Genomic DNA, 14,436 nt, shown 5'->3' on the forward strand with positions numbered 1-14,436 from the left:
ATTTAATCTTCACAACAATCTTTGCAATTAGCATTATTATCCTTCACGTACAGATGAGGAAAAGCAGACAAAACAGTCTAAGAGAGCTAGAGTTGCGATTCGAACAGAAGCAGTCTGAATCTAGGAGTTACCCTTAACCAATACGCCCAAACTCCCTGTATTCACGAAAAATCTCTTATGTGTTAAATATGTAAAAGGAAGAGCTTGGGAAAAGTGTCCTTCCTGACTGGCGGGCAGAACTGAGTTAATGTCACACGGTTTCACGTTGTAATAAAGCTCTCGCACCACTTCCTCTGCGGTGCTCCTGCACTCCCACAGGTAGGCACCTCACCGCGGGGACAAACGCTGTGACCGCCAGAGGCGGACAGGGGCACAGGCTTATCGAAACACTTGGGGTGGGGCGGAGGGAGCTCAGAGGAGGCCCTGCAGCAGGGTGGGCAGAGCGGGTACCTGGGCTGCTGGCTGCTCCTGCAGGCTGGTTCTCCCACCACTCGTCTCCAAGATCGTCTGCCATCTCCAGGCGGGACTAGGTGTGGGTGGACCACCAAGGGAAAGCGGACAGCGTCTGGTCTTCTAGCAGCTTCCAAGCCGGGAGGCCAGCGTTGGCAGCACGCGCCGAGTCTCTTCAGACACCGTCGCCTCCGCCCCGTGGCGATGACGTCACACACCGCCCCGCCTCCCCAGGGCAGGCCTCCCCGCCCATCTTGTCGCAGTTTCCACACAAGTACTGATGGGCAAGATCTGTCTGGTAACTCACCCTCAGAAAAGCATAAAGACAAGAAAGCACATAACTCCAAAAAAGATTATTATCTTTTTAAATAACTTAAAAAAAAACTTTCTTAGTTTTTTTTTTCTTTCTTTTTTTTTTTTTTTCCCTCTTGAAAAGCTATTGACGAAAGTGTGAAACAGGATGCTAAGACAATTTTTCCCTGTTCCGTTTCAAAGAACTTGTGCAGCGGGAAAAAAATTCAGCACGTGGGTATGTTTTCGTTTGTGTGTCTGTGTTTGGGCGCCTGTGTTTGTATAGTTTGCTCTTAGGAAACGTGCACAAGCATTCATGACCATGAATGTTGGGCCTTTGCTGTAGATTGGTGTACTGCTCTTTTTTTACTATATGAGTTAAGAAAATATTGACTGGTCCGGAAGGGCTCACCCACGAAAAGACACAAATGGTCCGGAGAGTTGAGTCGTCCGTCTCCCTTACGCCCTGTTCCATTAAGTTTGTTACCGCGTTTTGTGAAACAAAAGAAGGGAGTCCGTTACTGTTTAACCACAGGTAAGAGACTAGTACTTCTTAACTCACCTCCGATGTGAACTGGCAGAGATGGGCAGGAAATAGCTGCTGAGTGCTGAGGCCTCCTGTAAAGTAAGTGTGGACAATATTTTTTCAGAATGGTCTGCGTACACAAAAATCATTCGAAATTGTGTGAAATACACGCACAGGGCTTGGAATAAGTGGTTTAAAGATGAGTAGGCTATGAGCCCCCTTCCAGATGTCACCAACAAGAGTACAGGAGATAGAATTTGTAAGAATAAAGATCTAAAGGAATGATTGGATAGATCCTTGGAAATGACAAGGACAGAGGATCTTAATCATGAGGATAGGATTAGCCATACGTGAAAAAATTACCCCAAATCCACCTAATAGGTGGCTTATAAATGCGTTACTGATTAGACTTTATCAGTATGCCTTAAGTATGCCTTAAATGCCCTGAAAGGGAAGATATTAGGTATAAATGTGGGGAATATAAAATAATCTGTAATCATCAAAAGTAATGTGCCTTTCATGAGAAAATGTAGATGGCAGAAGATTTCGATGATTGATGGGTTATTGAAAAGGAAAGTTAAATAAGAAATACTAGTGTGGAAGAGGAAGTGTGGTGACCAATAAACTTATGAAATGACACTGGGAAATAAAAAAGAGACCACAATAGGATACTTTTTTTAATGCAGAAATTGACAAAATTAAAAAGTCAGACACTGGGGCTTCTGGGTGACTCAGTGGGTTAAGCACCTGACTTCAGCTCAGTTCATGATCTGGGGGTTCCTCGGTTGGAGCTCTGCCTCTGGCTCTGTGCTGACAGCTCAGAGCCTGGAGCCTGCTTCCCATTCTGTGTCTCCCTCTGTCTCTGCCCCTCCCCCATTCATGCTCTGTCCCTCTCTCTCTCTCCAAAATAAACATTAAAATTTCTTTTAAAAATCAGACATTACCAAATTCTAGAGAGTACGTGCATCAGTGGGAATTCTTAGACCTGACTGTTGTGAGTGTGAATTGGTAATAACCACTTGGAAAAGCAATTAGGCACAACCCTGTAAAGGTAAACCTACATACCTGATGGTCCAGCAGTTTCCACTCCTAAATAGATATACTTGGGAAACTTTTGAACGCTATAGAATATTCACAGCAGCACTGTTAGTAATAGCAAAAAAGCAGAAACAACCCAAATGTGTTTCTATAGGAAAATGGATAGCTATATTATAGCATCATCATTCAGTTAAGCATAGGAAATGAATTAACACACATAACTATATGGATATATTTTTGGAAATATAATGCTGAGTTAAATGCCAAGTTTCAGATGCCATTTTGCCATTCAAATACAGGGAAAACCAAAAACTGTTGAGACCAAAAAATACATATGTGATTTTAAGGAACTGGTAAACACAAAATTTAGAATGTGGAGTGGCCAGGAGATAGGATTAAGAAGAACAAAAGTAGATGTAAGTTATTGGCACAGGTAAAAGATAAGGGAAAAATCCACTTATACAAAATAGGTATTTTCAGTAGAGTTAAATTAGGTGCTATTTAAGAACTCACTAAGAATTCCAGTTCAGGACCCCAAATGTCAAACGACACTCACAGCTTCCAGACAGTTCTGCTGCCTTTCCCATGTGAGTTCACTTTCCCACTGTCCCTGATCTTTTCCCACGATCAGTCTTCCTCTTGTGCCCTGGATTCCAATCCCTTTCACCTAACCTTTTCCACTTCAATAAGTGGCAGCATCGCCCTCTTGGTTGCTTTGTCATCTGATTCATTGGTAAGTTTGTTGGGATCAATCTTCAAAATATATCCCAAATCTAACACTTTAACTAACTTTCTCATCACTTCCACCACTCAACCTTGGTCTGAGCCACTGTAATAGTCTTGTAACCAATTCCCCTGCCTTTTCTCTTTCCTCAGTCTTGCTTCCACACAAAAGGAGTGGAATCATTATCTCACTCCTCTTAAATGCCTTAATTACCTCTTACCACACACCCACTCCCCTATCACCTCCCTGGATTAGAATTTCATCTCTCCTATTCACCACTGTGGTCCTAGGACCACTACAGTACCTGGCATTAATAGATACTCAAAATCTACAGACTGCCTCACTGAATTTGAACTTCCTTTACTCTGTTTTATTTACCAAACAACCTGATAAGTTTGTTTCCCAAGTCAGCTTTCTGATCCATTTGCTTCAGGTTGAGGGTAGCTCATCTCTTCATTCCAGTGTTGAATATAGCCGTTTTCTTTTCTTTTCTTCTTCTTTTTTAAAATATTGCCACTTTCTGTGGGTGCCATGATGTAAAAAGGCTGGGAAAGACTGAGTTAGAAGGGAAGAAAAAAGTTTAAAGACTGGCTTGTGAAGGCCTACCATATGACGAAAAGAGCTTAATTGAAGGCTGAGGTTCTTTGTTCTTGAACCCAGTCTATACATGTACTTTAGGGAGTCCATGAACCCCTCATAATGTATTTAAACTTTTGCATCATATGGATGATAATAACAGCAACAACAGCATGTTTCAGGTACTTTTCTGAGTACTTTATATCTTAATCATCTAATCATCTTAACTCCATGAGATACTATGCTGGACTGGATATTTTCCATTTACCATTCTCTACATTTCCATTTCCTAGAAGGCTGATGTAAATCTCCCCTAAGCTCTGATTTCAGATTTAGGTTTAGCAGGTTGGAGGCATCAGGAAGAAATCAAAGGATGAGAGAAAAATGACACCCTATGTTGTCCTCTTTTCAAGGCTGGGACTAGGGTGCCGCAAGCAGAGGCCTAATATGCAAAATGGAAAGGGGCACTCACTCACAGGCTGGCACTTGAATAAATGTGAGAGCAAGTGCCTCCTAAACGTTCTTCTGGAGGTACCTGCTTGCCTCATATTCGTCCTGGCACTTATCCTTCCACTGGAGGCCAAGGCTCCCTCAGACTTAGGGGTAGTAACAAGTTCCCACTCTTACTAGTTCTTGGGTTCTATGCCATCTGTTGTTTACCTAACCCTACCTCATCTTCATAAATACTTTTACTAAATTTTTTTAAATTGTACAACTTAAAGGGTTTGTTTTTGCTTGTTTCTTTGTTTGTTTGTTTTTTCCCTGCCTGGACCCTAACTGATAGATTTACTACTTTACTTTAGGGTCTCCTAAAAACAGGCATGGATATAAGTAGTTTATTTGGGATGTGATCGGGTGAGGGGGAGGGAGGGGGCAGGAATAAAGGCAGGGAGAAGGAGATAAGGAAGGAAGGATGAATATTAAACTGGTTATATAACTGGTTTTTTATCCTCTTAAGAATCCTCTGAGAAACGATGTAGACTCTGCCTCAGAATTATCTTCAGGAAGGTGAAGTCTAGGGCATTTATCCACTGACTGCCATCCACCATTGGTTAAGGGTTGTCACCAGGAATTTGAATTTCCAGATACTTCCCAGGCTATGCTGCCACTAGAGAAAGCCCTGAGGCAGAAGAGCAGAATTACGTAACTCATCATGCTTGAGGTGGAATGCTAGCAACTTCCCAGAACTTTCTCCCATTGCTGGGCTGATTTCAAAGTGGGCTGAGGGCCACAAAAAGCATCTGCTCCATGCTTGTATTGCTATTCTCTCTATTTTATAGATGGTGAAACTAAGGCACACGGAATTAAGTAACTTGCTCTAGTCACCCATCCAGTAGGTGGTTTCCCATCTGCCTATGGCTTTCATAACAAAAATGACCCGCGTCCACTGGAATAGGGAAAAAACAGTATAGAAAAAAGGAAGAACTGAATTGAAGATCATCACCATCAGTTTGTTACTATGGTTTGGAAATAAAATGGTGAGGAAGAGAGAACCAAGAAATCATTTCAAGTCCTAAAAAATGAAAGTATGATATCATCTTTGATGAAACTAGAACAACAAAAATGAGGGAACATTTTAGGGGTGAAATGATGAATTTGCTCTTAGAGGACGTGGAAACAGACAACAAACAAATCAATAGAAAATTTCAAATGATAAAAGTACTGTAAGGGAAATAAGCTGCACTTGTGACCTGGGTGGAAAGGTTAGTGGAGGAACATGGCAAGACAGGAGGATGGAAAGGGAGGCAGGGCCAGACCTGGAAAGGCTTCTTAGCCATGGTAAGGATTTCAATGAGGAGGCCATGGGGGACTTTTAGGCTGGGAGATGTGCTTGAATTTTCAAAGCTGCCTAGTGTGCAGGAACAGTAGAAGCAAGAAGACCAGGTTGGAGACTGTGGCAGTTACCCAAGTAAGAGAGCAGTTGCTTGCAATATGATGGTAGATGTAGAATGGAAGAGAAGTGAGACTGGATGAAATCACTTAGACAATGCGGAGAAGAGGAAAGGTTCCTGGGTGCAGTGTACTGACTATATCCCACCTCCTACCCCACCCCCAAATTCATGTTGAAATCCTAATGCTAGTGTGATGGTATTTGGAGATGGAGCCTTTAGGAGGTAGTTAGATGATGAGGGTGGAGCCCTCGTGAGTGGATTTAGTGCCCTTATAAGAGGCCAGGGAGCTAGCTAGTTCTTTTCTAGCATGTGTGGACAGCAAGAAAATGGCCCTCTCTAAATCAGGAAGAGGGCCCTCACCAAGAACCTGACCATGCCAGCACCATGAACTTGGGACTTCCAGCCTCCTGAATTGTGAGAAAGCTAACCAGTCAATGGTAAAGCATATGGCAGCCTGAAATGACTAAGATACTGAGCATCCACTATTCTGACATCAGATAGAGGAAACCTAAGAGCCCAGGGGGCAATGGCTAGAGAGGGAAGAGAAGAACCAGGCAGATGTGATGTCATGGAAGCAAGGAAGAAGAGTGGTCCCCAAACAAATGTGTGCTACTAAGAGTCAAGAAAGAGAGGGGATAATTATAGGAATCAGGTTCTTACAGAGAGAAACAGTTGGAGATCCAGAGCCAATGGAGAGATACAATATGATGGGAGCAGGGCCACTTGATTGCAACCAGATTTGATGGCATTCCTGTCTTGTTTTTTATTTTTTGTAATTTTATTTTTTATTTTGAGAGAGAGCGTGCAAGAGCATGAGTGGGGGAGGGTTAGAGAGAAAGGGAGAGAGAATCCTGAGCAGGCTCCGCACTGCCACTCAGAGTCCGACTTGGGACTTAAAGTCACAGACCATGAGATCATGATGACCTGAGCAGAGATCAAGAGTTGGATGCTTAACCAACTGAGCCACCCAGGCGCCCCAATGGCATTCCTGTCTTGTAGCTTCTATTTTCTCAATGAATTCTGAAATCTAATAATAATCTGGGACAGTGGTTCCCAATTCTGGCTCTATGGTGGAATTTCCTGGAAAGATTTATTAAAAATTCAAACTCCTAGGTACTGCCTCCCAGAGGTTCTGATTGAATAAGTCCTAGTTGGGACCTGAGAATTCAGTTTAAGAATGCTCTGGAGATCTGATGTGCTGCCAGTTTGGGGAATGACAGATCTCTGGCATTAAGTGACATTTTAATGGCAAAAATGATAGGGGAGAAATGAATCAGGTAGGTTGCCATGATATCTTTCTGCTAGTGTGTTTTTCTTATCAAGTGACCCTTTACAGTGATTTTGTCCACAATAAATAACCACTGACACACCCTCTCTCTTCCCCACCACACACCATCTTTGACATCTGTGTGAAACCAGGGGTTCCCTTGAAATTTATTCTTTACCATGGTATTTGGATTTGATTTGTGTAGATGGTATTAGGGTTGAATCCAATTTCACTTTTTCTCCTGGAAAAGCAGTAGTCCTAGCACCATTCATTTAAACTGTCTTTCCTTTCTTCCATAACCTGCAGTGTAGCTCTGTCATAGACCCAAGTGACCGTGTGTTTGTGGGATAGTTTTAGGACCTCATGTTCTGCTCTACTGGTCATTTCTATCTCTATTCTGATGCCACAGTGTGTTCATTAGCCTTTTGATATTTTCCATACTGTTATCTCTTTGTTTTTACCTTCCGGGTAAAATTGCTAGTTCACTAACTGTCTCTTCAGTTATAACAATATGCGGTGCTAAACCCAGTAGATTCAGAATAGATTGTATATATTCCGGGAAAAACACTCTTGTATTTTTCCTTTACTCTTACCCTAATATCACACTCACTGGGCATCTGATACAAGGTGTGTGGGTTTTCCACATATCAAACAATTCTCTGACACCACACCAGTGAGGTATCCTATAATGCAATTCAGTTCTGACACTAACCAGAGTTAGCACAGACCCCAGAGATTAAGAGCTCAGTCTTGTAAGACAGCCCACCTTCCACCTCGTATTGTCAGGTTGTCATCTGTGCTTCCGACATACTGGCTATAATCAGAGGTTCCCATGACCTCCTTGTTGGGTTTGATCATTTGCTAGAACAGCTCACAGAACTGAGAAATACTCATGGTTATCAGTTTATTCTATAAAGGATACAGATAAACAGGAAGATGAAAATATGCATAAGGTCCAGAATGGTCTCAAGTGCAGGAGTTGGGATATGCCACCCTCCACATGTGTGAATGTGTTCGCCAACCCGGAATCTCTCTGAATGCCATACTTTTGGGATATTTACAGAGACTTTATTACATAGGCATGACTCATTAACTTAATTTCCAGCTCCTTTCCCCTTCCTGGAAGAGTGGGGAGTGGGGCTGAAAGTTACAAGCTTCGAATTATGACTTGATCTTTCTGGTAACCAGCCCCACTCCAGGAGCCCATCAAGTGACATTTTATTAGAAAAAAAGACTCTCCTATCATGCAGGAAATTCTAAGGAATTTAGAAGTTCTGTGTGTCAGGAGCCCAGGTCAAAAACCAAATCTTAGAACAAAAGATGCTCCTCATGCCCTTATCACTTAGGAAATTCCTAGGGTTTTAGAAGTTAGTACCAGGAATGGGGGGCAGAGACATTGTCCTTTTATTCAAACCACACTCTTTTTTCATTATTCACTATTATTTTGAAGCAATACTGTGAATACCCTGCTCCATTTTTCCTTGGCCCATGTCTAAGCTTCCTTGCAATTATGGTAGACCATTTCCATCATGCTGACAGTTTCTCCCCCTGAGCATCCCTACTGTCTGCTTCTCTGGCACCATGGGAGCTTGCTGAGCCCAAGATTTAAAGAAGTTAAGGCTCCCAAGGGCAACTAAAGGGAAACAGGCACTAGTAGATAATTGCTCCAGGTTCTCTGTCCTTCGGTGGGACAATTCTGAGATGCACTTTACACAGCTTCTTAAAGTGTCCCAAGATGGACACTTTATCACCTTTTCTGTATTTCCTGTCTCTTTTCCCAACTCTCTTACTTGTGCTTCCTGAGATCATCTCCCACATAATCTAGCTGCACCCAAGTCTGTCATAGGGTCTGCTTTGGAAACAACCTAAACTAAGATAGTTAGAATTAGAAATACCCTAGAAAGCAGACCCTCAAGACAAAATTTTGGTATCTGTTTACTACACTGATTAGATGGCAGCAAAGATGTGATTGGTAGTGGTGAAAAAGAGTGGTAAAAACCTCTGGTGTACTGTAGCATCACATCTACTAAGACACAGTCACTTTACCTGTGGCAGATTAGGATGAGGTACAGATTGAAGGGAAAACTTGTGTCGTGTGTAATAACTTCAGCACTTAAAAGGTATGGGGCAATTGTAATTATAAAGATTGTGGAGTTGGCTAGGTGTTGTTAACTGCTCTAACAGCTTTGGGGAAAGAGAATGATAGGTTCTTATCAACTCTGAACATGTTAAGAAAGCCAGAAATTCTTCTTCCTGTAATTAGAGGCCATACTGTACTTACCATTCAGCCAAAAATTTGATTCAAAGGTGGCAGAATTATAAAGAGATTGAATGCTCAGGTTGACATGTTTCCTGTGCTAATGTCAAGTCCCAAAAAAGGAAGGAGAGAGACTCTGAGATTGAGATGGGGACATTTGGGCAGATGTGCTTGAGATCTGTGAGCCTCTGAATTTCTGAGCCTTCTGGGAATTCAGAGAAGGGTCTTTTCCCCCTTGCTGGAAGAAAGTGGCCTTCCATTACCTAGAGATCATTTAAGGTCTCATCTTAGTTGCCTCACAAGATCATGTTTGAGCCCTCACCTCCCCTCATTGCTTCTTCACCAATAACTACAATTAGATTTTAGCACAGACAGTAAAAAGTGTAGTCTCTATTTATTCACAAGAAAAGCTACAGATTAATATATGTGTCAATAGGAACCAAGAATTTCATAAGCTAATGGATCTTGAGAGTACTAGACTAGCAGTGTGTAAAGTTGGGTAGAAGAGAGGTTATTGATATAGGGACACTCTGCAGTGACTAATGATTTAATGTCTCAGTAAGTCCTAACACCCTTTAAGAATGGCAGCGTGAAGCTTAGACACGCTGGTAATCTATAGTAAAGGAGATGTCAGAATTACTTTGGCAGATTATTAAGGATAGGGTCAGGAGGCTCAGAGTAGTGGGCTTCTTAGAATGGTTTTATTTTGTATGACCAGAGAACCTACCAGCTGACTGTTCCCTGAGAGAGCCTAGAGGACATCCTTTCATTAAAGCAGTAAGATTGCAGTAGTGAGTAGGTATTGACATAGTTGACGGGCTCAATGGTAACTGTCCTGTGCAGGCCAGAGATGACAGTAGGAGATGCCATAATGTCAGTGAGTGAGTGATAGAGTTTCAGGACAGCAAAGGTAGTTGGCAGCACTTAACCATCAAAAGCAAATGTAATTATCAGTCAGGGATCCTTAAAATGTAGGGGATCTATGATATTCTATAGACCATGGATATTCCTAAGGGCAAGATAGATCAGAAGTTAATGAGGGTCTTGATTGACCTATGTAACAACAACAGAAACAACACAATTAAGAACTGGTGAGCACAAGGCAGATGTCAACTGCCAAAATGGAAAAACACGGTCTCTGGACCTGTTTCCAGATATGAGCCAGTTCTCAAATCCAGAGCCCATTGATTAAAGGAAATATGAGTCCTTCTGAAGAAGTTCTCTGCAATGCCACCAGTGTATGCACTGCGTACTCATACGTTTTCCAAGGTAACCTGTGGCCTTTCTTCAGAGTAATGGTACATTGAAAAAATGGAAAATACCCAGCTCTTTATTTTTTTTTATAAATTTTTTTTTAACGTTTATTTATTTTTGAGACAGGGAGAGACAGCATGAACGGGGGAGGGTCAGAGAGAGAGGGAGACACAGAATCTGAAACAGGCTCCAGGCTCTGAGCTGTCAGCACAGAGCCTGACACGGGGCTCGAACTCACGGACCGCGAGATCATGACCTGAGCCAAAGTCGGATGCTTAACCGACTGAGCCACCCAGGCGCCCCAATACCCAGCTCTTTAAAGGGCTGTTGAATACAGGGTGAACTGCATTGATGCAGGAAATCCTATAACCTCCCATTAGAGTAGGCATATAGTTGCAAAGTGATAAAATCCTGGCCCAAATCTGTGCCATGGTGACTCCAATTAACTTATGGTCATCTCTCCAGTTGCTGAGTGCGTAAGTGAAATGGATATATTTAGCAACTGGTAGAACCATCACACTGATTCTCAGATCTATGAATTAAGAACCATTAGAGTAGGAAAAACCAAGTGGAAGTCCCTGAAACTGCCTCCCTCCACCCGACTCCTGAGCAAAGATAGTAAATTGGAAACCCTATCTCACACCAGTGGAAATGCAGAGATTAATGTCCGCCTAAAAGACTTAAAGGCTGCAGGGGGTTGGTGATCCTAAGCCAGATGGACCATGAGAAATGATGGGCTATCAAAATTAAATGGTATATGTAATCATAGAGTCGATACCAGGTGTTGTTATCTTTGATTGAATCTATCAACATAGCCTCTAGCACTTGCTATGTGATTTAGCTCAGAGCCCGGAGCCTGCTTTGATTCTGTGTCTCCCTCACTCTCTGCCCCTCCCCCACTCATGCTTGCACTCTCTCTCTCTTTCTCTCTCTCAAAAATAAATAAATGTTAAAAAATTAAAAAAAAATCCTCAGCAGGAAAGAAAATCAAAAGCAATTTGCATTCACTTGGGAAGATTGAGTTCATATTTACTCAAAACTGTGAATGCTTTCCTATATACACTCCCAAGGTTGGTCAGCTCTCTTGCTCTTTGTCATAATATAATTCAAAAGGACTTTATTTTTCCTCAGAGTATCACATTGATCCATTGCATTGATGATATCATATTAGTTGGATCTAGGGAGCAGGAAATGGCAAGTATTCTAAGTGCCCTAGTAAAATACATGTATGCCCAAGGCTGAGATAAGTTACAGATGTTTAAGAGCCTGCAACATTGATCAATCACATTTTTAGGAGTGTGGGTACCTGAGGGATGATATATGGATATCTGGATATCTGGATCCATGCCTGGATATCTCCTTCAAGATAAAGGAAAAGTTCTTGCATCTTTCATCTCCTACCACTAAGAATAGAAATGGTATTTGATGCACTTCTGGATTTTATAGGTAGCCACTTATAAACACTGCTCTAACCCATTTATCAAGTGACCTCAAAAGGCATTTATTGGATGCCAGTTAAGTCAACTGACTCAAAAGACTACCAGTTTTTTTAAACATTTTTTTTAATGTTTATTTATTCTTGAGAGAGAGACAGAGTGTGAGTGGGGGAAGGGTAGAGAGAGAGGGAGACACAGAATCTGAAGCAGGCTCCAAAGCTCCAAGCTGTCAGCACAGAGCCCAACACGGGGCTTGAACTCACCAAACGTGAGATCGTGACCTGATCATGACCTGAGCCGAAGTCGGTTGCTTAACCGACTGAGCCACCCAGGCACCCCTGAAGGCTACTAGTTTTGAGAAGAGAGGGCTCAGCAGCAGTTCCAAGCTGTGATACAAACTGCTTTTCCACTCAGTTCCTAATGATGTGGCTGATCCCAAGGTGCTACGTGAAAGATAATGATGCTGTGTAGAATCTGGCTAGACCTAAAAGGAGAATCACAGCACAGACTCCTAAGGTTCTAGAGTAAGGCCATGCCTTCTATAGCTCGACCATTCAAAAAGCAACTACTGGCATGATACGAAGCTCTAGTAGAAACTGAACATTTGACAATGGAACATAAATAATTTTATGAACAGAGCTGCCCTTCAGGACCTGGGTTTGATAAAGTCGGGTGCACACATCAGTAATTCACTGAACAATAGAAATGGTTTACATGAGATCACATTTAAGCAGGCCCATAAGTCATCAATAAATACATGAACAAATGGCCCAGGTCTCCATGTCAGTTGTATTCCTCAGCTTACACCTATGGCCTCATGGGGTTTTATGACCAGCTGATGTTAGAGGAAAATATTCAAGACTGGTTCAAGCTTGGCATGTTGGTAGAACTGAAAATGCACTGCTACTGTACTACCATCCTCCTTGGGGAGGGGCCATAAAGAACAGTGGTAAGGACAATGGACAGAGCTTCAAGATGTACATTTAATCATTTCCTTTGAATAGAAAGAGAAGGTCCCTGAGATCAGGATAAACAGTCTTTATTTTTTTTATATTTTTAGAGAGAGAGAGCGTGAGTTGGGGAGGGGATAGAGGGAGAGAGAGAGAGAGAGAGAGAGAGAGAGAGAGAGAGAATCTTAAGCAGGCTCCATGCTCAGCGCAGAGCCTAATGCAGGGTTTGATCCCATGACCCTGGAATCATGACCTGAGCTGAGATCAAGAGTTGGATGCTCAACTGACTGAGCCACCTGGGCGCCAAGGATGAACAGTCTTGAGCAATAGTGATTGGTGTGGTTGAGTGGGTCAAGGGCCTGATATACAATATTTGAAGTTCAGCAGCAGAGAGCTGGGAAGAGGGAGGTGGAGGGACCTAAGGGAGTGGGCAAAAATGTGTGGGTCTTTGTGTCCCAATATAAGTCCACCAAAGCATATCTACCACAGTCAAGACACTGGACAACCAGGTAGACATGGCACATTGTATTTTCTAGAGATAGCCACTAATATTTCCCATCCTGTGTACTTTCCTTACAATGTGACCTTTCCTTACAATGTGACACTCCTACCGTGGCTCCTACCTTGGTTCACTTGGAACCCAGATGTCATGCTTTGAGAAAGCCCAAAGTAGCCCACACAAATAAGCAACATGAAAATAACATATGGAGGTTCCTGTCTATAGTGCAGCTGAGGTCTCTGCTGACAACCAGTATCAATAGCCAGACCTGTAAATGAAGGTACCTCTTGGTGATTTTAGGCCCTGGTTGTTGATTCACCCTCTGCTGTAGTCCTAGACATCACAGAGCAGAGAGAAACCATCCCCACTATGTTCTCTACAAATTCCTGACCCACTGAATTCATGGTAGAAAAGTATCTGCTAGTGGAGCTGCGTTTCCTCTTTCAGCCATGAGAGGGAGCTCTTGTTCCTTGGTGACCTGTAATTTGCTCAACCATGCTCACTTCCTTTCTAACTGAGGCGAGGTATCTGCCTATGGTGGCAGTGAGTTTTCCCTTTCTTCTGGTGAAGTCAGGTGGCTGAAGCAAAACTTACTTTTGTTTCTCTCATATCTTGAGTATATATAGGCTCTATAAAGATCCCCTTATTATAGGATGAAAAACCCTACCTTTAATTTCACCTTTGGAATCATAAAATTGGCATGCAGATTTCATGTTTATGCTTGAAGAAGAAAGGAAACTCAATTCTAGTTTGCATTTTGGGGCCACTGGGTGAAGGTGGACTGTCTGGCAGTCAGGTCTGAAGGTCCTGGGAAGGTAACATTCATTGAAGTAGAGAAGGTGCAGTGAGTGGCAGTCCCCATAGCGGTCTACAGACCTGCCATGGCAGAGGGTGGGACTTGTAGCTTCTGGACCACCATAGTGGTGCTGCTTAGATTCCTTACCCATTTAGTGAACACTGTGGTGAACTGAGTGGTAAGGGAAGCTGCTGGAGTCATTTCCAGTTATCTTCTACATCATGGACTATTCCTATTAACAGGTAGTTTTCCTTCTAGTTTTTTTTTTTTTAATTTTTAAAATTGTGGTACAATGTACATAACATAATGTTTACCATCTTAACCACTTTTAAAGTGTACAGTTTAGTGGCATTAAATACATACACATTGTTAGGCAACCATGACCACCACTGATGACCAGAACTCTGTCTTGCAAAATTGAATCTCTATAACAATTAAGCAATAACTCCCCATTCCCACCTTCCTCCAGTTCCTGGAAAC

The 14,436-nt window shown here is 42.4% G+C and overlaps 1 protein-coding gene across 1 annotated transcript in view; it reads right to left on the reverse strand.

The window, feature by feature from the left end:
• CMSS1 (cms1 ribosomal small subunit homolog) overlaps positions 1-590 on the reverse strand; it is a 387,785-nt gene extending 387,195 nt beyond the window's left edge. The window contains exon 1 of the mRNA XM_047098584.1: positions 451-590. Coding sequence (XP_046954540.1) covers positions 451-514 — 64 coding nt within the window. The 5' untranslated portion in view covers positions 515-590. The remainder of the gene's footprint in view (positions 1-450) is intronic.
• Between the last annotated feature and the right edge of the window lie 13,846 nt (positions 591-14,436).

The sequence above is a fragment of the Lynx rufus genome, unplaced genomic scaffold, assembly GCF_022079265.1.
Source record: "Lynx rufus isolate CCGP_SWC_20201006 ecotype Redwood Valley unplaced genomic scaffold, mLynRuf1.p SCAF_5, whole genome shotgun sequence".
Lineage (NCBI taxonomy): Eukaryota > Metazoa > Chordata > Mammalia > Carnivora > Felidae > Lynx > Lynx rufus.